Source organism: Clinocottus analis, unplaced genomic scaffold, assembly GCF_023055335.1.
Source record: "Clinocottus analis isolate CAN_PGR_092001 unplaced genomic scaffold, fCliAna1.0.p SCAF_5, whole genome shotgun sequence".
Classification (NCBI taxonomy): Eukaryota; Metazoa; Chordata; class Actinopteri; order Perciformes; family Cottidae; genus Clinocottus; species Clinocottus analis.
In genome coordinates, this window is record NW_027176207.1 from 1,961,930 (window position 1) to 1,987,403 (window position 25,474).

A 25,474-nucleotide genomic window follows, 5' to 3' on the forward strand; every position below is an offset into this window, starting at 1 on the left:
AGGAAGCTTTAGAGAAATTTGACCCATCCTCGTCACCCCAACCTATTTATTAAAGGACACGTTTGTGTGTGTGTGTGTGTGTGTGTGTGTGTGTGTGTAAAGTGAAAGGGGGAATCTGTGCTCGTGCCATTTTGAGTGATGTCACCCTTGTTCAGGCTTCATGGCAGTGATGAAGACCAGCGGTCCTGCAGAGCGTCAGCTTCGGTGTGAAGTAGAACATTTGTACTCTACTGATTTTCCTAAACACAGTAGTAACTATACATGTATCCAACTTCTTCACTTCATCCATTAATCCACAGGACGAGAGTAGCTAGCCATGCTAGCAGCTCTGTGAGGCTGTATATGTAAAGTGTTGTTTTGAGCTAAATGCTAACGTGAGCATGTTAGCATTGAAAAGGCAGTCGTGGCAGGCCGTGTTTAGCTGTTTAGCGGGATCATTTTGGCAAATTAGCGTTAATACAAAGTACAGCTGAGGCTGATTGGAAGCAGGTATTTGGTCTTAAATCAAAGTATTGGATGAATTTAAGTTTTGAGTTAATGGTGGTGCGATATGAAAAGTCAGAGGATCTCAAATCTTCTAGGGATCTTGAATATTCTTTTATAGTCATGGCAATCTAATCGCTGTTGATACATTATATTATATTTGCCGTAGCAGTAGGATTCAACCTCTGGGGACCATGAACGTCTCTACAAACCTATCCAACAATTGAGATATTTAAGTCTGGAGTCTCAGTGATGGAGCGATAGTCTGACTTATAATAGAGCAGATAGTATGACGAAGAGTATCAAAAGATTAATCGGTAACCAAATGATTAATAGTCAGAGTATTATCCACCGGACTCAATCGTACTTTCATTCCTCGTTCCTGCTGATTGTTTTAAATGACCTTGCTCAATCAAGAGTAGAGAGCAAATCTCCATCAATTATGCATCTATATAGGCATGAAAAATTCATCAAGAGACATTCTGTATGATGGAATTATGCAATATTTGGCGTTATGACACATTTCGGTGCAGATGCACAGCAGCAATGTCTCTTAATTTATATATACATATATATGTATGTATAGTATATATCTGTACATATGACACTCATCTCATGTATTAACTGCTGAAGAGACCACAGATCAGGGATCACGTGTCAGGAGGAACTCGCTGTACATCCTATTTGCACTGAACGATCCCATAATATAAAATCTGCATTAACTTCTTTAAAGCGTTAACAATGTTGACGTTTAGTTTCAGACACTGAGAGCCGATGCATCATAACACTGTGCAGGAGTCAGATGGACTGATGGGGGCGCTATGCTCCTAGATGTCATCACCGGGCTGTTTGTCTCGGGCTGCCTGCATCACTCACGAGGTCTGACATGTTTCACTTGCTCTCTTTTGCATGGGCGACCGTCACATGAATAATTTAGCATAAAATAGCGCGACATTGAGCTGCCAAGCATTTCCATTTAGTTGCATATTATTTTACTCTTTCCAGATGACAGAACACAGCTTCTTATGATGTCATGCCACCAAAACAGTTTGTAACTTAAAAAAACAAAAGAAGAGACTTAACAATGCCTGTTTTCTCTCTTTATTCTGCGTTTGCATGACTGATAACCAATAAAAACAGTGTATTTCCAGTCAAGTCCCACAGTGTGTCCTCTAACGGGTGTTATTCTACCCTCAAAGTGCTCGTGTGCGTCCTCTCCTGGGCCCTCGCGTCTTTAATTCACATGATCACTGCTACGACGAGCCGCTCGAGTATCTGTGGGTGCAGCGTGAAGCGGGTTAACTCCCCAGAAACGGGAGAGGCGTGAAAACGAGCGAGAGACAAAGCTTTGAGCGGGGCTAAGCTGAGATTTCATGCGTTCAGATGAAGAGTGTAATTACGGCAGCAAGAGCAGGCATACGGCGCTGCTGCAGATGTGTTTACACAGAGCGCTCAGCTGGGGTTGGCTCATTACCAGAGATGGAGCAAAGAGAGAGAGGAGGAAGGGCAATCCCTTCCTCCTCTCTCTGGCATGTGAACAAGCCTGTTTTAGGAGGAGGCTAAGCCGCCTCGTCACCTTTCTAGAAGCAGTTTGTCGTCGTGAAGTGAGAATATTTCGATATCTTTCTTGTGTGTGTGTGTGTGTGGTGTGGGGGGGGAGACGCAGTGCTGCTCCTCTTCCTACTTCTTCACCACGCCGCCTTTGCTTTCCACGTTGACGGGTATCGTGGTCTCTGAGGACTCGATGGCCGGTCGGATCATCGGAGCCTCCACGGTCAGCACGCCCTCGGGCGACAGGGAGGAGGCCACCTTCTCCACGTTGGCTGAAGAGGGGAGGCTGGAGAGAGAGGAGCAGCAGAGCACAGTTAGGTTCTTAAGTCTGAGAAGTTGCGCCAGTAGATTTACAAAGTGCCCCCGTCTTGGGGAAACACAGATTGACAGAAACGTTAATGCCTGAGGTGCACATCAGATCCAAAGACCAGCGCAGTGTGCGTCGTGGCCTCTGGATGGCAGCAGAGCCCTGTGAAGCTAAACGCTGCAGCCAGAGGGGGATGAACAAGCTGGGAGGTGGAGGCTGCTGCTGCTTCTGCTGCTTCTGCTTTTCAGAGCATGAAATTCAGCTATCAGCAGCAGCCAGCCCTCTGCAGGCCGGACCAAACCAAAACCAAAGAGACTCGCAGCAGCAAAACCACAATGAGAGAATCACAGGGATCTGAATCCAGCCTGAGAAATGGATTTCCACCGTGCAAATTCAATCCAAAACCGCCGCCAAACAGCCACAACAAACCCATTTTAATAGGAAATGTGTTACGTTTGAAGAGAGCTGTTGACATGTTGCACGGCCGGCAGCTTCCTTTCATCAACCGGACCACAAACGTGCACTAAACACAACTCATTTGGGTGAAATATGAACGGAATCAAACATCATTCTGCAGGTTTATACTTTGATCGTGACTATTGAAACACTGAGCGACTTACGTGTACTTCCTGGTGAAGCTTCTGGACACAAAGCCGTGCTCGTCCTTCCTGTCCTCGTGCTTGCCTAAGGAGACAGACAACATGCTTTTACCTGAAAGTGACACTAATCTGAGTTAATAAATGATGGTGGAGCCACTCTGTAACAAGGCATCTTGTTATTTGTGCAATGAAGAGTGACATCTTATGACTTGCTCTAAATTAAGTTTGATTGCAGTTTGTTTTGTTATGACAGTACAAGCACACGTGTACATAATGGGCCGTGGTTAAAGCTTCAGATTAGGAAGCAGAGATCACTGTTTGAGGTTAGGGATAAACTTTGGTTCAGCTTGAGGAACAAGGGGGAACATCAACAGGGAAACAGACTTTGACGCAATATCAATATTCACTTTCTTGATTGAGTTGAATGAGATTGATTGGATTGTGTTCGTATGCTAAAAGGAAGCCGGTTAGCTTAGCACATAGCCTGTAACCAGCAGCACCTCTTAAAAGTCACTACCTGATATTTTGTTTAACGTGCACATGAAGTTAAGTGTTCAAACTGCACGTCAAGGTGCTGGTGGGCTGATTCTATCGGCCTTGGACTCAAGCTAGCTGTTTGAGCTAGCTTGAGTCCAAGCTAGCTGCCCTATATTATTATTTTGCAGCTTGTCTGGCGTGATGTTCCCGGTCGTTGTCAGGCAACACATGTCAGGCGACCTCACGATGACTCCAGGAAGTCACAGAGCCTCGCCAGGAAATAGTCGGGCTCTTCTAATCTTTGTGTGCCGAGTTAAGCTAACTGTCTCCTAGCGGCACGCTAGCTCCTTATTTACTGCACACGAATGCTATTGATCTTCTCAAAAATATCACGACTTGTTTATTTATCTGTGTATTAGTGACTCACGCGAGCAGTACAATGACTCTGCTATTTTTGGTTCGTGAAGGATTGGTGGTGGTATTTTTATCTTCTAGTCACAGTCATACCCGTCGCCTCGCCAGCACAATCTGGAAACATTGTCTAAATATAGTAATAAGTTTGTTATGACAACAGCCTGCTGATAAAGGTTGTTGTCCACAGTTGGGCCACCCAAAGGCCAAAGGGTGATTAGTTTTAAGTGTGAATGAAAAGGACTGACAGTTGCATGAAGAGTTTGCACGCAACTCTTCACTAAAGCCACTAATCTTCACTAAGTAACGTCATCTCGACATCTTTGTTCTGAGGCGACATGAGAAACATGAGGTGGCAAATTCCACTTTGACTCGACCCGTCTGCTGTGTTGATCTGTTCCTGACGATGTGCCCGGTCTCTCGGCTCTGAGGTATTAGCCGTCGTCCGGCCTATAGGACCCTGGACCTGGACACGCTCCAGCAGTCCTTTTAAAGCAGCGGACACACTGCGGCGGTCTAACGGCTAAATCCCCTGCTGTAAAAACATCATTCTTAGTGGAATGTCAGACAGAGAAAAGAGGAGCTCAAGGCCTTAGAGAGCTACATGCTATCACAGCATGCCATCCCTTCTACACACATCACCTCCGGTTTGCACTGTTTAGCTTTGGACGGGACAACGGGAACGTTTCACGGCCAGAAGTGAAACCGGCTATTTAATGAACCGGTTTTATGCGTCGCGTTCAGCTGTGAGCTGCTGCAAGAGTCCACTCCAACATGTTGAATGCTTCAGATCTGAAGCCCCCGCCCGCCTGTGTGCTGGAGGTCAGTATATTGTTTCAACATATTACGTAACTCTGAAACAATGCATCTGCCTTGTGTCCTGACTTCTTATCTTGAGTCTTATTCCCCAGAGCTCCCATACGGGAAGGTCCACCAAGTGAGGCATCCTGTTACCTACGCCTCTGTCCTGCATGCAAGCAGAACTTTAGATGTTATGAGCGGTCTGCTTAAAGACTTTTAAGTGTATGAGGTTATGAAAATAGTGGACCGGCTTGAATCTGCATGCACAAACAGATGATCGGCGAGGGGGGATGAATGCTCACCAGAGATTTCCACCACGCCGTCCTTGGTCTTCACCACCAGCTCCTCGGGGGAGAAGTGGTTGACGTCCAGGGAGACCTTCCAGCTGTCTTGGGTCTGCTTGATCTCCGACATGCCGGTGCTCATCTGGCGGGTCAGGGCGCGAGCCTGCTGGGCCATCAAGGGGGCCTGGTACATCATGGGGGCGTGGGGCATTATGGGGCTGTGGGGCATCATGGCGGCCATGTCCGGGGTCATGACGGAGGGCCGCAGGTAACCCGGCCAGTGGGTGCTGGGGAATGTGCCGAAGTCCTCGGCCAGGGCGGGCATGCCGAAGGTCTGATCGAAGATGCGGCTGTGCTGCCAGTCGCGGAACGGGTCCCAGCTCGGGGTCTGGAGCAGCGTGAATGGGATCCGCCTCTCGGTCATGGCTGCGGTGTTGCTGTAATGGAGAGCTGCTGGCTGCGGATGAAGATGGCCCCTTTTGGTCTCTCTGAAGGAAAATGTTTTTCCCAACGTGCTCTCTGCCTCTCGGCTGGGAGCTTTTATACAGACGCTGGCGCCGCCCCCGGTCGACACCGACCCTCCCTTCTGACTCGAGCCCCCTTCGGCTCACACCCCCCGACACATTTTCGGAAAGTACTAGAATATCTATTTGTGGCCGGCGTTGCACTGCAAAGGAATCCAACAGGAAGGCCCTCCCCAGTAACAGCCGCCCAGTGCACTGTTGAACCCCCTCCCTCTTCTCTGTGGGAGTCAACTGGGCCTGCTGCACAAACACAACCCCCTCAGATGAGCTAACATGTGTTGTCCAACATGTCTCTTTATAGGCCATGATGTGATGTACAGTCCAGGCCGTGCCACGCTATTATCAGCCTCATATATATATATATAAATACAGTGGAATGTCATGCAAGTGAACACTGCACAGACACAGGAACAAACCATTACAAGGAGTTGTTTTACTTCACCAAGTTTCCAGATTCATCCTGAGGGCTCGAGGTGAAATAATGACAGTAAGGAGGGAGGATGCAGCCTAGGAGCTGAGGAGACAGAGCGTTTGTTCTCCAAAGTATTCAGCTCACATCTCCACCGGCCTCGTCTGTTGTCAGATAAGTGTCTGTGACGTTTTTGGCATGGCGTTATTAGTGTCATGAAGTTAATGATGTCTCAGCGCTGCTGACAGCCGGCTGCTGCCGCTGCACGATGACACTCGCATGAGATGTTCTGCTGGTTGAGGACGGCCTCTGCGTCGTCAGCCTGCGCTTATGGGATCTGTGATGAGCTGCGACGCGAGTCACAGGGTTCACAGCCCTCCACCAACAGTCAGCCTGTCGGTAAAATAATCTGTATGAATAAAAAGAATTGATTGAGAATGAATGAAAAGCAAAACTCCCACTGAAACTATACAGCGAGACGATCAAGCAAAGCTTTGATTTTTCGGTCACGTTTCTTTCATTCACTGCTTTAGTTAAACATCTAACACGATGTGTGTGTGTGTGTGTGTGTGTGTGTGTGTGTGTGTGTGTGTGTGTGTGTGGTCACCTCCCACCAGAGGGTCCAACTCATTACAACCCTTCTTTAAATTTCATATTACTGAAACCTCTCAGGTTTCTCTGCTCAAGACTTTAAGTATAGTTTTCATGGTAATTTTATGTTTTTATAATGTTGTTATTCTGTATAATTGTACATATTGTTTGTAATTACTTAAGAAAACCCACAAACGAGCTGTAGCATAAAGAGCAGCTGACATTATCTGGTTATGTTTTCCCTATAAAACACGTTATAATGTATAATTATAACCACTGCGATGAAACTGAACACTTCCCATCTCTTGAGCTGTGGCAATGCTTCATTTTTGTAAATTATGTCGGCCATTAAAACACATTGGCTGCATAAAAAAACAGCTATTTTTCACTGTTTCTACTCGCCGCTAACTGCATTTGTTTCATGAACAAAGACAACATTGTCGTGCAGCGAGCTAATCTTTAATTCATCAGCTGACTGACGTTTAAGGTGAGCGACGTTAAGTCTGTATTCTCTGCACCATCATAAGATAAGATAAGATAATCCTTTATTAGTCCCTCAGTGGGGAAATTACAGGATTACAGCAGCTTCTTCACAGTAAATAAAGATAAACGCTAACGTTAGATACAAAAATCTTTACAAAAGACTGAAGATAAAGGAATATCTGCCTTGGCCTTTGGGTTTTAATTGCTCTCAGTATATATTAAAGTATTTAATAAGTATATTTTACTGAAGTAAAGTCACTCGAGGATGAATCAACCCTAAACCTCCTGCTCGTATCGCCACAACTGTTCACCCTGAAAATGTCCTCAGGTGTTTCCTGAAGCTCGGCAGTGGAGGAAGTGAATAAACAGGACAAACCGCCATGTTGGCGTCATCGGGTGCCTCGCACTGAACCGGTGGCTCGATCCCCCGCGGGCCTGAAACCCTGAACCCTCCGGGACTTAACTGACATCACCTGTTAAAAGAAAGGATGGAGCATGAGAGGCTGCCAGGGCTTAAAATAGTGTAAATACAACGGGACGGCATCTCACGTTACCATGACAGAAAACGTCCCGTTGCATTGTGGGTATTTTATATTTATTTCTCCCTGATTTGAACGTCTTCCAGGCTATTTCCTCTCCACCAGGTTGTGGTCAAATAATGAATTTACTCCTTTTTGTGCAGCTTCATTAACTATTACTGTTACTATACGACTAACTCCATGAATGAAGCACTAAAATAAAATAGTTTCTCGCTTGTTTATTCTTCTGCTTTCACGTGTTTTATGTTCCTTCTTTAACGTTTAAGTGTAGATTTAAAATGCAGATTTAAAATCTCCGGCTTCCCCCGCTAACCTCCGTGCTAAACGCAGGTTTAACGTCACACTGCTATGAATTGTGGGTAATTCCTTGTGGCAAAAGTCTGCAGAAATGCAGACTTATGGAAAGTGTTCATGAGGGGCTGAAAATAGCTGCTAGAGAGCGTCACGGCCCTAAACCCTCACAGACTTTGCAGGACTGGTATTTGGGTCCATTTCAAGCTCCGATAAACCCTCAAACATTCAACATAAATAAATAAAATAAATAAATAAAGTCTGTGGGGGTTCATTTCCGGCCTAAGTGGCCACATTAGCAGCCATTCACCTTGTGTACAAACCTGTTGTACTAGTTTAAAGACAGGAGGCGCTGCGGTACGTTACAGTAGTTCCCATCCCATAAGTTACAGTAGCGTAAGTCTAGCGTGTTGTCAACAACACACACTCCTGCAGCGACACACGTTGCGGATGTCATCACGCCGTTGATGCGTGCACGACCCCAGAATAGACCACGCCCCCTCAGTACTGGTTGGAGTGGCGGTCGCGACAGCCGGAGAGCACACCGGCCCGTTTTGAGGTTTCATGTCGTCTCTTGTGAGTGTGAACTCGGCGATAAACACACAACGGCCGAGGAGGAAAAGAACACAAGAGTTTAATTACTTCCCCATTTGTTTCTGTTTATTGTCAGGTATAATAACTTGTACATTACAAATAAATGACTCGTGGAACCGAAGGGGCAATGCTATACTTGGAGTAAATCAAGAGGTTTGCAGAGTATCATAGTCGGGTCGGGTTTCACTGGGGCTGCGACACCGTGTGAGCGACATGAGGCCGGACGCACGGGAAGGAAGACTTTGGGGTTTGAGCCCCGATCGCATCGTTGGTTCACCGCGCGACTCCACCTGTGGACAGAGGAGGTGTCACAGAGCCCGCCGCTGTGCCCGCCATGTTGGTGACATCACGTACATTCTCCTCCTGAAGCGGTTGACCAGCGGACGGCGTTGAACACGGGGATTAGGACACACACAGGAGAGCAGAATGATGGACTCTCAGCCCCACACGGGGACACGTTTGCTTCTGTTCCAGGCTGATCCTTCGCCCATCAATGCCGGAAGAGCCGCTGCCGGGAAAATTGATCCATGACAGCGAGCCGGGGGCGGTGCTGTAATAACGGCGGCCTGTGGGGAGTAAACGTGGGCGAAGACTCCGTTCCAATGGCGACAATCGGAGCATTTCAAACACACGGCGGCACCCTGCTCACTAATCCGGGAGCGACTGCTCAACGACACACACCCATTTTGGGTAAAAACATGGACACACACACACACACAGTACTTTCTTTTTTTAAAAATGGGACCACATTTGCATCACAATCTCATCCTCAAAAAGCATGATCCAACTGCTTCACTGCTCATGGCAACACAAAGATAAATAGATGGTCATAAAATAGATCATAAATAACCCGATAAATAAATAAATAAATACAGCGGAATCATAAATAGTTGTGGTCAACACAAACGTGTGCATGGAGACTTTTTTTTGCAGGCGGTTGTCCTCTACACAGCAGCTGTGTCGGAGCAGGAAGTGGACACACTCTCGCACATAAAGTCAGCGTTAGCAGAATCAACATGGTCATTTAAACAGGGAAGAGTAAAATTACATAATAAATAGCCCCTCCCCCCTCCCCTCCCTCAGTCACCTGTGTATGCAGGTGGCTGACTTGCCGTGTCGGCCGGCGGGGAGCACAGATGCACCCTGGCTCCTCTTCATCGGGGCCAGGTACTCTCCTTCCAGCGGCAAGTCTCTCCTGATGCATCATGCTAAACGAACGTCCTCCAGCGGGATGGAATATACAGTGCATAGTTTACAAAGCCCGAACTTAAGAGACTTTACATCTATACAGACAAACCTATACAATACCGGTTTTTTTTCATCATTTAAAAAAAAAAAAGTTCCTTTTCTCTTTTTTTTCGCCTCCCCGTCTCATCAGCTGTCTTTTGATCCATCTGGTGTTGATCTCTGCGCTCCGATGGGGTGGAAGTCTTTGGGGAGATGAGAACACGATGAGGGGGAAACAAAACGTACAGAAAGCCGTCGACGCGTCCTCTCCTCGTCTTCCTCCGACTCCGATTGTTAGGATATATATGTATTTATATAGTATATAGTTTTTTTTAATGAATTCATTTTTGGTTGCGTTGTGGAAGAAGAGAAAGAAAGTGCTAACATACAGCCAGATTTGTTCTTTCCGGCTCGACCAAACATTATTTTTTGACGCCTGGCGACCTCCATTTTCCATTTAATACCTTGTTTGTTTGCGTGACGACATGAACAGTGACGGACAATTTCATAGTGGTGTGCTGTTCCCTCCTCTTTGATCCGGGCTCTGTGTTGGAGAGAGATAACGGTCTCGGGGGTCTGGAGGGGTAGGGGGGCGAGGAGGTTTTTGGGGCCCTGGACCGCACGGCGGCGTGGGCTTAGCGAAGCTCACGACCGGACCGGAGTGCGGTCGAAAAAGTAACGGGGTTTCCTCCTCTCAGAAGCCGGGGCTGTCGTAGCTGCTGCGGCTGTAGTAGCTGTGGTGGCTGCGGGAGCGGCTCTTGCTGCGGCTCTTGCTGCGGCTCTTGCTGCGGCTCTTGCTGCGGCTCCAGCTGCAGCTGCGGCTCCGGCTCCGGCTGCGGCTCCGGCTCCAGCTGCGGCTGCGGCTTCTGCTGTGGCTCCGGCTGCGGCTCCGGCTCCGGCTGCGGCTGCGGCTCCGGCTGCGGCTGTAGCTGCTGTTGCTGCGGCTGCTGGACCGCGACGGGCTGCTGTCGTAGCTGGACGACGACGGGCTGGGCCGGTAGTACGGGATCGGACGCTTCCGAGCACTGTGGGGGAAGAAGAAGAAGAGGGATGGAGCGTCAGGAGCCGAGGGGGAGGAGCTTGTCGCGGCGTTTGTCTGACACGTGACGTTAAAACATGTGATGGATTAAGACAAGATTCACTTGGTTGAGAGCAAATCAGTGTTAGGCGACAGAAGTGGAGGACTTTTGATCTGAAAGAGAGCAGCGACGTGGGTTAAAGAGAAAGTCCAAGCTGTTGAATCACACAAACACACACACACACTCACACACACTCACACTTTGCAGAGAAATGCATGTCGTTAGTTTAAGCTTAAGCATAAACTGCCTTGTTAATAGCCACCCTGGAAGTGCTTCCTGTAAGGTAATTAGCTGTTAGTTCCCGAAAGAAGCTCATCTTCTCAGTGGAGGCCGACACCCAGAGACACCGTGGCGTCGAGAGATAAACGCTATCAAGGTCTCCGCTGCCACAAGGTGTGTTTCACCTTGTCGTTTCAGGTAACGTAGATAACTCAGCCGAAAGCTTTCGTCTCCTGGATCTGCCTTTTGGGAATCCGCGGCCTGCGCGATGGAGATATCCGCTAAAAAGAAACCTTGATAGCGTTTTAATCTCCCCCCGTGTTACGACATTAGTGCCGAACCGCGGAGGGGCGGAGCTTCAGAGGCCGCGTGAGTTTTTCGTTGTGTCAAGCGGGAAGAGGACAGAAGAGCATGTTTTAAAACAGGAGGAGGCCAGGTTTACTGATGGGTCGCTGTTCAGACGAGCTTCAGGAGTCGGACTCCTCGGATCCTGCTGCTGCTGCTGCTGCTGCTGCGGCAACTGTTACCGGGGCAACTAGCCTGCGGCGGCTGGAGTCGGCAGCATCCCGTCCGTCTGGGCAGGCAGGACCTTAAGGACCGGAGGGAGAGATGACAGGGCACACACACATTTCACCCACGTCCATTAACACTGGAGAGGGAAGAGAGGCAAAGGTTGTTTCTTCTTCACGCCACAGAAACACGACGCTCTTTAGCTTCTGATAAAACATTTCAGCAGAAAAGCGCCTGAAGAAGATTATTTAATTTAATCTCTGAATACACTGCAGTCATGTGTATTCCATGTGTATACATATATTTTATTTGTCTATGTATATGTTTATATATATATATATATATATATATATATATATATATATATATATATATATATATATATATATATATATATATATATATAGACCATGTAGACCATAGGTATATATGTATTTATTTATTTGTTTACATATATTTTTTATTTTTTATATATCTGTCATCCCTGTTTTTATTTATTTTATTTTGTGTGTTTAGTTTATTTCATTTGATGTCTGTAAGTGTGGGATGCTACTGTGACAAAAACATTTCCCCTTGGGGATTAATAAAGTGCTTTTTATTCATTTCATTTCATTCATCCATAACTAGAAAGAACAATTCCTTCTGAAAATGCGTTGAAATACATAAAGCTGAACCTTAAAGCTGAAATATTTTAAAAGAAATAGCTGAATATAGATGAACATAGTGGAATATAGCTTAAAATAGCTGAATATAGCTCAATACACATTCATTTTAAAGTCAGAAAAGCTGCTAAAAAAGCGGTGACAGTTGAAAAAGTTAAATATATTAAAAAAAATCTGAAATTATAGAAAAAATGCTGAAGGCTTTGTCAACATTTTAAAAGGTAAATAGTGTCTTTAGCTGAATGTATGCAGAACCTGTAAGCTTTTGAAGTTGAAGAGGATTTGAAGATTTTCCCTATTGGATCATATTCATAAAAAAAAAAAAATCATAAAAAGCTTAATAACTCAAAAATTTGAATAGTTAAAAATATGAAGAGATCTAGCCATCGATTCCTCAAATAGCTAAATATTTTACTAGTCGAACGGTTTCCGTAGCCGAATATGTGAAGTAGTTGAAAAGGTCCAAATATGTACGGAGGAAATATAATAATATGTTTATTAAAGACGTGGATAACAAAAGGAAGTGATCAAAATAGTTTCGTGTGAAGAGTTTTTTAGATTTGTTGACTGTAATTTAAACATATCTTCATGATACACGACATCTGATCTCAGTCCAGTGGAGCGTTGATTCATATTTTCTGGAACAATAAACAATAACACACAAACAAATCCGTCGCTCAAACAAGATTAATCCATCAATGCAGATTTGTCTTTGCCTTTTGTTTTCAGACTTCATATTTTGTGTCAGTTTTCCATCGGTCCTGAATGAACAACCCACTCACGACGCTTGAGATGTTCAGTGTGTTTGTGAGGGGTTGTGTTGTCATTTTGCGGCTGCAGTGTGCTTCTATATCATGAGGTGTGTTTCTGTTATTCTGTGTTTCATTGATTTAAACGGAGAGCAACAGCTGCCAGTAAAACACAACACTGTAATATAATAGCACCACAAACTACATCCTGCGGGCACCAATCAGGGCTGGAAAAAGTGCTTCCTCAACATGTTGTGAGAAGAAACAACCGCAATAAATCCTTTTATCTGTTTTCATGTTGTGTTAACATTTGACGGTAAAGGACAGACAACACCGTTAAAGGGTTATTGTGTTCACAACGCAGCGATTTACAAAGAATACTGAGGGAATAACCAACTCCATCATAGCTGGATATGATATATTAATGTATAAAAACAGGTTTTACTTCATAGTTTCCTCCCTAAACGAACCGAACATGCACACCCTCGTAAACGCCTCATTCCTGATGCGCGCAGCATTTTGTTTCCACTCTAAAAAGCATTAAAAGGATCTGGATGTGCTTCTTAAAATGTCCATTGTGAGTGAAAGCGGGAACAACTTCCCCTCTTTTTTATTTCCTTTTGCTCGTCCTTGTTGTAATTTGCAGCTGTAAAAAAAAAAAAAAGAGCGACGTTCGCTCCAGTTAAATATTAGAAAACGCTTCAACTGCAGAGTAATAACTTACCTCCGGCAAAAAAAAAAAAAAGGAAGTGTGTCATGTAAAAGAGATGTTACTTCCAGACGTATTAAATATAATTCAACAGGAATCTCGTGGGAGACGTGTTACTCTGTTCTGCTGGAGGAGAGTCCACACAGGGAGGAAGTAACTGAAAGTATGAGCAGATATGAATCTTGACAACGCATCAGGTTTCTGCTGCGTTACCTGGTGATCCTGCGAGCCTCCATGAAGCTGGGCGAGTCTCTCCTCCGCTTGCGGATGGGCGAGTAGCTGCGTGAGCGGCGGCGGGCCCGGCTGTCGGCGTCGGAGTGGTTCTGGCTGTCTTTCTCTCTGCGAGACACACGTGGAGGGAACGCCGTCAGAACAGCGTTAGGAGAGAGAGCGGCGAGGACGGGGGAGGGGCGCTCGTACCTGGAGTTGTTCTGTCGGCCGTGCGGCGACTTGGCCTTGCTGGCGCCTCGGTCCCTGGAGGCGGAGCGCGAGGACGAGCGCCCGCTGCTCCACGAGCTGCTGCGCTGCCGCAGGTTGGGTTTGCTCCTCTGGGACTCCTCCTTCTTCCGGCCCGACGCGTGCGGGTGGCGTCCCGGAGACGCCGACGGGCTGCGGTGGTGCGCCTGACCCCGACTGGAGCGGTGGTGGCGCTTGGAAGAGTGGCCTCCTTTTGTCCTGCGGTGACGGAGCGGAGGTGTCGGGATTATTAATCTGACGTCTGTTCAAGTTCAGGCTGGCGAGGTCAGTACAACACATGCTGTGCAGCTGCGTCTTCTCAAGGGAAGATTAGTCACACGCCTCCGCAGTACAACACCCACACCTGTTTATCAGTATATTTATATTAATAATGGTTTAATAAAGCACTTTTATGAATACTCTAAGGCGCTTCACAAAGGAATCATCCACACTTATTAGGACTATAACTCTATAACGAGAGCAATTTTAGGGGTAAGTGTCTTGCTCAAGGACACATCGACGCTGGCTGGCGGGTCGGGGATTGAACCGCCGATGCTCTGATTGAAGGACGACTCCTGCTCGCCCAAAAAAAAAAAAATCATTAAAGAAGCAGACTTCATGTTGCACGTTGTGGGAAAAGATGAGGACAGGATTCTCCTCCTCTCAGACAAGTTACAGACAATATTGTGACTTTGCTGCTGATATGTTGATGATGGAAAACCGTGAATTAAAGAGCCGAACTCCCGGCTGTTGGGGGTGTTTTTGGACGGCCCCTTGCTAGCGCTTGTTTCTTTACTTGTGGTCCATTAGTAGATAAATTTAGAGAACGAGAGACAAACTGAATTCTTCCGGAGGCGCGTCTAAAGATGGATGATGAATGGAGGCAAACTCACTTCCTCTGCCGGCGAGAGGTCCTCCCTCGGTGGGCGTGGTTGTGCTGCGAGTGGGCGGAGTCGCTGCTGTGGGCGGGCGAGCGGGAGGTCTTATTGTGGCCTCTCCGGCTCCCTCTCCTCGCCGCCGGATGTGCCGCGGACCCCCCCACAGCCGTGTGTCTGCCGTCCACACTCCCAGCCTCTCCCCCTCCTCCCGCCGCCGCCGCCGCCGCCGCCGTGCACGTCGACCCCGTTTGGCTCCTGCTGGGGGCGCTGTGGAGCTTGTGCTCTCTCAGCAGAGAGGGCTGCAGAGAGCCAGCGGTCAGCAGACGGAGCTTCTGTAGAAACAAATTATGACCAACAAAGGAAAAAAAAGAAGAAAGAAGAAGAAGAAAGAAAACAAAAAAAGAAAAAAAGGACAAAAGGAGAATTAGAGTGTTTCTGGGTCGGTGATTGAGCGCTACGGTGTACTTGCCAAAAGAAGGTAAACATCTAAAAGAAAAAAGGTCTAGGTTTTCTCCATATGGCTTATAGATAGTCCTCTATGGTGCAGCGCATGCAATACTTGGCATGCAAAACCATAATGAGTTGAAGAAATCATAATCGCAAAAACAAACAAAAAAACTAGGAGGAGGAAGAGAGGGGGAAAAAAATCAAACAAAACTGTGAACCAAATAAGTTAAAGAGCAAAGGCAGAAGGTACAGAGCTACAGATTGTGTAGAGTAGAAAAAGAGGACTTCAGTTTTTTTTTGTTTTTTTTTGAGTAATGGTTAAAAAAAAGAAAAAGAGAAACAAAACAGAAAGAGAAGACAACTTGACGGAACATCACAGAAATGGAAGGAACAAAATAAAGATCACAATTATTGAATCAATCGAATCAGAAAACAAATCGTCTGCTACTCAATTTTCTCTTTCTGGATTTTTTTTCCTGTAGACATTTGCTGAGATGTGAACAGCGACCCATTTTCTTTGTTTTTTTTTTTAATGGTTACTCTTGTTTAACTCCCTTCTGGTTAACATCCACTTACCAATAAAGTGGTATTCCCTCCTTTAGTAGGTAAGGTATGAAGAAAAGGGAAAAGTGGGGCAACATAAGTGCATCATTAGATTCACAAAATGCAAGAGAAAAAGACACAAAACCCTTCCCTGCCAGTGACTCATGAGACAATGCATGGAAATCAATGGAAAAGAACTGAAAAGCAGAGAGGAAAACCACAATGTGCAGGGAATCCCTCACACAGAGAGTAACTCCTCTGGGCCCAGCCACCTTCAGGAACATCACAGAGCAACTTGCTGGCGAGAGTTTGAGGTATTTTCTTCACCATTTTCCTCTCCATGTCGTATCTACCACGGGGCAGGTGTTGTTTTACTGCCGACACGTTTGCAGGCGACAGTAACTGCCTGAGCTTCTGTGTTTGATGCAGGGCACCGACAGCTCACACAATAGCCAACGTTTCTGGTAATGTACTTCCAGGGAGTTGTTGCCACATATAACAACAGGGGGTCTGGTGTTGGCTCGGGTTCAACCACATTTTATAAAGCCCAGAAAAGCATTTGGTCAGTGAAAGGTCAGTAAAATCGCATCTAACTGGTAAAACAATAAAGGATGCGATTTGATCCTTTTGGACTTTAAAGTGAAAAGCTACTTTTAGACTCACAAAAGGACTGAATCACCTTGAAGCTAGAAGTGTTCAACATGACTACTGTGTGTTAAAGGATAAGGCCGGCAGTATTCTGTGTTTTCCTCCTTGATGAGGATAAGTATGGGCTGTGTAGTTTATTTTAAGACTCATAAAGACTGTCCTCGTGCTGTAAATACTCCCCGGTGCCCAACATGTGTATACATTTGCAGGTGAGAGTAGTCAGCGTTACTTTGGTTTGGGTGAGGTTTGCAGTTTAGTTTAAAAAAACTACAGAGCCCAGATGTTTAAGGATTACATTGAGCTAACCCCTAGCTTAGCTCTACGGATGGAAGTGTCGGTCGGCCGCCTGGTCCAGAAGGTAATATCTCAACAGCTATTGTGCGATTAGCCATTTTGTCCAGACATTCATGTTCCCCAGAGGATGAAACCCTCTGACGCCGGTGATCCTCGGGTCTTGTGCTAGCATCCGATCAACTACATTGTGTTTAATACTTTGGTTTATGACTAAAAACCCACAAAATGGATGACTTTCCCATCAGCCTCAGCTGTATTTGGTGTTTAGCTGGAATTAGCAAACGTTAGCATGCTCACTCAGCACTACAGCAGCTTAACATCAGCATGTTAGCATTGTCATTTTGAACATGTTAGCATGCTGGCGTTAGCATTTAGCTTGGTTTTGCCTTACTGAGCCTTGTGCAGCTGTAGACTTAGTCTTGGTTAATAATAAAACTACATATTTGTGATCTCTTTTTATAATTGTACCTCTTCAGTGGGAACTAATATTTCACATATTAGTAAAAGAAAAGTCAGAAAGCTTTGACATACCCATAAAACAACGCAAGTTAGGTCTTTTCAAGGGATTTTGCTCATGGTAAGAAAAACACAGGTGATGAGTAATGCCAGCCTTATCCTGTAATATCCGTGTGTAGTAGAAGGTGAGTTCAGACATGTTCCCAGCCTCTATTTTAAGCATTCAACAGAAATAGAAGATGGACGAGTGCTTCAGTGGGAGGTAGGGGCCGAGGCTTGTGATGCACAGTTATACACTGCTCATTGTAAGCCATAAAAGGATAAATCGCCCGTCGGAGAGTTACTCTCCGACGGGCGATTTATAGTTGGAAACCAAATACAGCGAGCGGTCTCTTTCACATGCATTACACTGTGCAGTCTGAACTGCTTCGTGTTCAACACTTTTACAACAAAAAGCACCGACTGGCCGCTGCAGAAAGAAGTTCTCCACTAGAGAGAAGACCACTAAGCGTCGGAAGAAGACACACAACCACTGGTGCTGATGACAGATATCAGAAATCAGTCGTGGAAAATCAATGTGGTGAAAATCATAAGACGGATGTACTAATTCACCGACAGACAGAGAGATGCTGGACAGACAGGAAATGCATTCTACCAAAAACAGAAAGAAAAACAAAAACTGGAGAAAGAAATGGACCTGGAGGGTAGAGCGGGGGGATTGGACTTCAGAATGAAGTTAAGGAGGAAAGAGGAAAACCAGAGCTCTACGTAATCCAATCATAATTGATGAGGTTAAATCAATTTGGTTAGAGACCATTGGTAATAACAGAGAGAGAGAGAGAGAGGGAGAGAGAGAGAGAGAAACATTGACGTCACTCAGGCTAGGGTGCTTGTCACATTCTCATCTGCATAAAGATCACGTGCGTAGGCAAAGCGTTACCTACCTTCCATTTCAATCAGTGACACGTATGCAATATCAACAAAAAAGGAAAGAAAGAAAAAAGAAAAAAGGAGAAAGGAATGTTCTCCGCAGCGAAATGGGAAAAAGACAATGACCTCTTTTAGTATCAAAGCTGCATATTGTGTCCAGAGACTAAGGAGAGACAAACAAACCAAAAAGTACAAAGAAAATAGAGGGGAGAAAACTAAAAAAAACTAATAAAAAGATTCCAGATGAAACTCAAATCAAACTAAAATTAGAAACAAAAGGATGAAATCTATAAACTACATGATTTGCTTTGTCTTTTTCGCTTGTACAAATGCAGCCATATTTGTATCAAAACAGGGAGAAGGGAGGGGGGGAGTAGAAGTAAGCGGATAGAGTTAATTGTCATATTAGTGGACATCCATGTAGAGTATATAGCTATAAGGGGTGAGGAAGGGGGTGGGGGGGGGGGGAGACATGCAGAGCTGGCAGATGTGAGAGATACGTGGGAAGAAAAAGGCCGGGACAACAAGAGTGAGACGTGAGTCACACATGACACAGATGAACAGGTAGGAGGAAGAGGAGGAGGAGGAGGAGGGGTAGAAGAGTGTTGGAGGAGCGATCACTGCTAAGATGGACAACTAGAGAGTCGGCACATTTGAAAGGGACCCCAGTCACATTTTGGGTTTCTTCAGCAGCGGCAGCAGCGCTTCTCTACTCGTAAGGCGGTCTTTTTTTTATATTTATGTGTCACTGTAAACACAGGCACGGTGAGATAGAGCGAGAGAGAGAGAGAGAGAGAGAGAGAGAGAGAGAGAGAGAGAGAGAGAGAGAGAGAGCCCAAGGAGCTTCGCCAAATCTGCTGTTTACAACTTCCAACAGGGGGAAGAGGGAAGGGAAGGGGGCGGAGCTTATGTTCAAAATGGCTTGGGTCCCTTTAAAATAACAGTCGTGTTAATACATGTGTGAGTTGTCCTGGTTATTTTTTTCAAGAGCCCGTGTACGTGTGTTTGAAGTGTTTGACGACATCCATTAAGAATGAGCAAGAGGACGACTGGCCCGGTTTGGGACCGGCTCGCCCGCCGTGCAGGAGACCGTCATGGACGCCTCCCGGCGCCGCTCTCCATCGGACTCAGGGAAGTGAAGCACGCGTGTTTACTGAACCGAGCCGATGGTCACAAAACATACGTGTTGGAAAGAAAACGCTGCAGTGACTGATTCTGCATCCCGACAGACCGCCGTGACCTGCGAGGAGAGGGTCACATGACCGAGCGGGGTCGCCTCAGCTAACACTAGCCTAGAGAGCTAATCTGCTAGCCTCTTTACTGCTATGTGCTAGTACTGACAACAAAGTCCTAGAGGAGAGGGTCACATGACCGAGCAGAGTCGCCTTAGCTAACACTGGCCTAGAGAGCTAATCTGCTAGCCTGTTTACTGCTATGTGCTAATACTGACAACTTAGTACTAGAGGAGAGGGTCACATGACCGAGCGGGGTCGCCTCAGCTAACACTAGCCTAGAGAGCTAATCTGCTAGCCTGTTTACTGCTATGTGCTAATACTGACAACTTAGTACTAGAGGAGAGGGTCACATGACCGAGCGGGGTCGCCTTAGCTAACACTAGCCCAGCGAGCTAATCTGCTAGCCTGTTTACTGCTATGTGATAGTACTGACAACGAAGTACTAGAGGAGAGGGTCACATGACCGAGCGGGGTCGCCTCAGCTAACACTAGCCCAGCGAGCTAATCTGCTAGCCTCTTTACTGCTATGTGCTAGTACTCACAACTCACAATTTTTTGGGGTTTTGTGATTTTTTTTATGGAAAAAAGAAAATGGTGGATACATTTTTGCAAGATCTTATTTTTCTAATGAATGCCGTTTCTTGTTGAACAAGCTAACACTACCCTGGCAAGCTAATATGCTAGCATGTTTACTGCTTCATGCTAGTACTGATAACTCACAATTGTTTTGGGTTTTGTGAGTTTTATTGAAAAAAGAAAACGGTGGATACGTTTTTGCTTTTCTGATTTTTCTAATGAATAATTACCACAGTTTTGTGTCCTCTTCGAGGCAGACATTGTGAACAGTGCCGCTTTAAGTCACACCGACACGCTAGAGGCACAATGAGTAGGATTCACCTGCTTCATTCTCATGCTAAAATAATCCCTCTCAATCAGTAATGTTCTTATTTTGCAGTATTCTTGTCCAAGTCAATCAGGGGTTGACGAGCACCATCTGTAACCCTCGTGGAGTAACTCGAGGTCTGGTTAGCATGAATATTCATGACGCTTGGCTTGCTACATGTCTCATAGTTCAGTGTTTCCTCACGGATAACCTCGGAGAGCTAGTTAGCAACCGGCTCGACTGAAAGCTGACGTCTCCTTCAGTCATGTGATCCTCGCAGGTCGCAGACGTCCGTCGAGTCTCCATTTTATCTTTGTTCAAATGGAGCCGCAAAGAGCCCATTTCAGCCTCAAAAGCAAACTTGTACAAGAGCGAAAGGCTTCGAGGGAGAGGGCGATCTCGTTGGTTGAAGCAAACGCACGACTGCTTAACTTCCCCTCTGATAAAGAGCAGCGCACAGGTCTCTCCACGGGAAGCGTCCGGGAGCGTCCGCCACGTCGCGGACGACACCGTTCCAAAACGGGGCGAGAGGACAACTACAGGAACACAAACTGAGATGATATATATATATATATAAAGAGAGATAGAGATAGAGAGAGAGATACACAACCAGAGCTGCTGTACAGAACATTTGCTAAACCACACAACTGCTGCAGTAAAGTCAAACTTCAGTGGGATCCAGGATCTGTCACACATAACCGTCCTCGTGTGGAGATTTCAGTTTGGGGATTATGATGAAAGAAGAAATATTTGAGCTTTTTTTTTTTTCGGTGGAGATTAAAAAAAGTAAAAATAAAAACGGGGGCGAGCCAATTACATGCTCCCCTCTCGAAGGGCTCTGACGCTCGTTAACAAACAGACCTCGCTTGCCGTTCCCCACCGGCCTGAGCAGATGGAGCAGAAACCACAGACGCCGGGGACAGACACTGCCACCTAGAGGGCAACATGCACGCCGGTAGACATGGCAGAGAGAAACGGTGGAGAGGAGTGTGTGTGTGTGTGTGTGTGTGTTTAACTCCTGGTGGTTTGGCAGGAGCTGTTGGACGCCTGGAGGAGAAGAGGATCTATCACTGAGCAGAGCGTGTGCTTGAGAAGAAAGACAACGGTATTGACAAGAAGAAACTATTCCACATACCCGGTTAACCTACTTGGTCCGGCTCCAAAGCATTTGAGTGCTTTTTATATAAATGAGACAGAAAGATTTGGGCATTTATTCATGGGGTAAATACCACTTTATACTTTTTGATAAGGAAAAAAAAGAAACAGTAATGAATGAAATAAGCAGAGAGAGAGAGGGAGAGAGAGAGAGAGACCAGATGAGACCTCATAGACACATGCAAGCTGGAGTAGAAAATAGAAAACATCCTTTTTCTTCTGCATCCCATTCAGATGCACATTTCGACAGAGAAAGACGATTTCGCGAGCGATCCCCGCTCTTTTGTTTTACTCCGACGTAATCGTCTGCCGTCCTGCCGTCGCTCCGATGATCCATTTGCCGTACGGGAGAGAAGGTTGTTTCAATAATAGCAGGAAGGGATTTAAAACTCAGCGTCTTGGAAGGTAATCAGAGACGAACGGAGCGGCTTATTTTCTAAAGAGCCAAAACACACAAGGAGCAGCGCCGCATTAAACCCTTGGAAGGGAATAACTGTGATTTAAAACTCTTCAGGAGCCGATTGTGGACGGCGGTGGAGGTTTATTTTAGGATTTTTGTACTCAGAGGGTCCACCGAGTGTCGTGATTTTAATTCATTATCACAACATAGTTTCTATGGGAGATTTGAAATGCCTACATATACATTTCTACCAGGTGGAACAAAGAAATTATGCATTTTAATAACAAAAAAGGACGCTCCTCTGCACTTCTGCGACGCCATACTTAGCCTTTAAGTGCTAGCAGCTCTGTGCTGCCCCCTGCTGGACAACAACGAAGTGCAACACGCCGCTGCGATAGTTTTCTGTTGTGGTTAGAGTCCAACAAGACGACAAAATGGGAAATGCAATTGTCATATTTTAATTAAAGTACTCAAGTAGTTGGACCTTAATGGCTAAACCGTCCATCACATGACTGTTAGCGTGTAGCTAGCATCTTAAAAGGAGGCGTGTGTTTGGGTTTCAGCGTGCAAAAACGTGCTTGAGGAATAATTTATTAAATTAACCTTCATCCGTCTTAGAATTGCATTTAAATTTCCTGCAGAAATATATCACATTACAGAAACTAAAGATGCTTTAATTTCCCTTTCCCTGAGACTTTAATATACATTCATTGCATCAGGAGACTAAAAGCAATATAATTGTCCTGATTTATTTGATTTGCTTTTATTTGAGTTTTTTTTCTTTATCTTCCATGCGGGCAGCACACAGCGGATAACGGGGAGCAACGATTAATTTTTTGCATGCTCGGATCAAGACTTTCTATAAGTAATTGGATTTGTCGGTTCCAGGAGAAATTGCAGATTGTTATCACTTTGAAGCGCCCTCAGACGTGTAATTGTGACTCTTGAAACATTGGCTAATTACGGCTTTATCTGCAGTAAAACTTAGAGGTTATCATTCCCAAGAGACACATTTTTCTGTGATATTTCTTGGCGGGCGTGGACCTTTGTGGGGGAGCAAACGTCTGAACTAGTCATACCTGTCCCTGGCTAAACTTTATTCCTGTGTTTGTTTCATGCCTGAGCGGCCGCTCGCTCTGAAGAAACAACTCCTGTTTGTGCTCATTCATTTGGAAACGCGTGCGGCTCGTATTCCCCTCCGAGGTGCGCTCTGCGAGGCACTAAAACCTCTTGTCTCTGCTCCCTGCCTCCCTCTGCTACCGGCAAACAACAAGGAAAAAATACAGGAATAGAAAGAAAAAACAAGATGGCAGAGGAGTCTAAGAGAACCAGAAACAAAAGCAGCGGGAGCGGCAACGTTCCTACGCAGGACAGGAGCGTCTTCTACACGTCAGAAAGAATAATAACAATCACATGAACTGGGCTACAACCTACGAATAACTGAGGACAGGATGAAAGAAAACCTTTCAACATCAGACAAGATGAGAATTCATGTCAACCAACAGAAAAAGGAAGCAAGATAAAACGCATCGAGACTGTGCAGAGATATCGTTGGAGCGGGTTGTGGAGGGGAGGAGGAGGAGGGAGGAGGTGTGGGGGAGGTGTGGGAGCAAGATAGAGGAGACTACATACATCGTGCCCTTTCTCGCCCTCGCCGTGGTTGATCCTGCCGGCCTTGCCGTTGCGGCTCCGCTGGCCGTGGTCCCCGTTGTGCCAGGCGGCGGCGGCGCTGGCGGCGGCGGCGCTGGCGGCGGCGGCGCTGGCGGCGTTGGAGCCCGGGGACGGAGAGCCGGACGCCTTTTGCCCGTCCGTCTTGTGCTTGGAGTTCAGTCTGGAAGGAGAAGAAGAAGAAGCAGAGCCGCACGGCGGCACTCTGGGTAAAGCTGGGAGGAACAGGAGACTTCTGTTGGCCTGATCGGGGCGAGCGACGTGCGGACGCATCGATGAACGCACAAGAACCAACATCCCGGCCAGCGCGTCCATGTGGGGCCCATGAGCTTTACATGTGGGCTGCAGATACGAGTCCCATGTGGGTTTGTTTGATTTGATTGCATTAGTATGTTTCATGTCGTGTCATAAATACTCCCTCTGGACGCCTTCGTGGCCAAAAATGTCTCATTGGCTTCCAAGAAAACCATTTTTTTTTCCCTCACTGTCATTGCAGTATAAAACCATGAAAAATTTGAATGCAGTCAAATCAATTTTGTTGTTAATCTGTGACTCTAACCACCACCAAGACCCCATCAACCTACTACTTATTACATGGAGAATAATCCATATGGGCAAACAGGTGAGGCCACTGTGGAAACTGGGGACGATTTTCTGCAGCCCAAAGTTAAACCTCATGCTGGGATTCACCCAACTGCCTGGCGCACGCCGCCTGGAAGCCGTCAGAGCGATCGCACCGAACATCACCGGCCGTGACGAAGACGGGAGTCAATACGCACAGGAGGAAGTAGTTTCTCTGTTTCTATTGGACAGAATGCTAGAAATCTATCAAATGTGCAAAGATCAAAAATAAAGATGCATTGATTTTAATTTCCAAACTCTTTCTGTGCATCTTCATGGACGTCGATGTGGTGACGTGTCTCTCTCTCTCTCTCTCTCTCTCTCTCTCTCTCTCTCTCTCTCTCTCTCTCTCTCTCTGATTTCTGTATTTCCTGTTCCACGCTGGCTTTCTGTTTGATTCCATTTCATCCTATTTCCTCATCTCTTTATCATAAAATAACAGATTGTTGTGTGATTCTTTGTTACTGCCGGTGTTACAGCAACAGTGTGTGTTTGACATGAGGATCCGTGTGTCATATTTAGCATATTTGGCGAGCAGGCAGACGACCCTTTCTCCCTCTGGAGAACGCTATCGGAATTGAAATCGGTCGTCCGGTATCGAGGGAGAACGGCCGCAGATGAAAAACACAGATTTTCAATGTCACGGCTGAACATGTGGCTGATTGCAGCGACGTGGATGTGATGCCAGAGTTCAGGAGGAGACACACAATAACACACATTATGCAGCGGGAGGTGTGTTTGTCTGTCCGTACTTTCCATAATGCTTATACTACCAATCAGCGGTGAGGAGCGGCTTGTTATCCTGCAGCGTTCATCCTCAGTACTGGAGCAGTTTCAACAATTGTTGGCCCCATTAGTCACAAGGAAAAACACATTGGAGAATCAGTTTGAAAACACCAGTGTTGCTCTTTAAAAGTCTTCAAACTTTTGATGAGAAACGTTGGCTGAATGTGACACAACACTTCTCTGTCCTGTCCGTGGCTCCTTCAGAGGCAGAATACCACAGTCCAACTCTTATTTGCTCGAAAAATAATTGGGAAAGGAACTGCCCAATGCTGTTTTTAACATGTCACAACAACAACAAAAATGCTCGAGAATCCTAAAAATAACCCGACATCCAAGACCGCAAAGCCAGAGAGTTCAAACAACAATCACGACAGAGTAAACTCAGCTTGAATAAAAGACAAACGAGACGTTTAATGCTCCATGAAGTGACGAGCGGGGTGACGGGTGCAGAGTGACACCACGGCTGTTTAATGGGGCTCATTACTGCGGAGGCCCGTCGGCGTCCTCACACGGGAGTCAGAGGGAGGCTGACAGTCGCCAGGGAAACTGCTTGGTGGCGGTACCCGTGTGCGATG

The 25,474-nt window shown here is 46.1% G+C and overlaps 2 protein-coding genes across 2 annotated transcripts in view; both read right to left on the reverse strand.

The window, feature by feature from the left end:
* Window positions 1-1,568: 1,568 nt before the first annotated feature.
* hspb1 (heat shock protein, alpha-crystallin-related, 1) lies at window positions 1,569-5,431 on the reverse strand. The gene is made up of 3 exons (XM_068600990.1): window positions 4,932-5,431; window positions 2,962-3,025; window positions 1,569-2,320 (listed from the first exon to the last, which is right to left on the reverse strand). Exons 1-3 carry the CDS (start codon window positions 5,335-5,337, stop codon window positions 2,164-2,166), a joined length of 627 nt encoding a protein of 208 aa, XP_068457091.1. The 5' UTR covers window positions 5,338-5,431; the 3' UTR covers window positions 1,569-2,163.
* Window positions 5,432-8,401: 2,970 nt separating this feature from the next.
* The window catches only part of srrm3 (serine/arginine repetitive matrix 3), a 74,817-nt gene continuing 57,744 nt past the window's right edge, over window positions 8,402-25,474 (reverse strand). Inside the window, exons 10-14 of the mRNA XM_068599857.1 lie at window positions 23,457-23,655; window positions 14,849-15,165; window positions 13,920-14,174; window positions 13,713-13,838; window positions 8,402-10,596 (exon numbers count right to left, since the gene is read on the reverse strand). Of these exons, the coding sequence (XP_068455958.1) occupies window positions 10,266-10,596; window positions 13,713-13,838; window positions 13,920-14,174; window positions 14,849-15,165; window positions 23,457-23,655 (1,228 nt within the window). The 3' untranslated portion in view covers window positions 8,402-10,265. The remainder of the gene's footprint in view (window positions 10,597-13,712; window positions 13,839-13,919; window positions 14,175-14,848; window positions 15,166-23,456; window positions 23,656-25,474) is intronic.

Bases quoted from the DNA above. Each gene is read 5' to 3' on its own strand.
- hspb1 (XM_068600990.1), bottom strand. From the start codon at position 5,337: ATGACCGAGAGGCGGATCCCATTCACGCTGCTCCAGACCCCGAGCTGG. The intron at 3,026-4,931 runs GTGAGCATTCAT...CTGTCTCCTTAG, and splicing joins CGGCGTGGTGGAAATCTCTG to GCAAGCACGAGGACAGGAAG. The intron at 2,321-2,961 runs GTAAGTCGCTCA...CTCTCTCTCCAG, and splicing joins AGCTTCACCAGGAAGTACAC to CCTCCCCTCTTCAGCCAACG.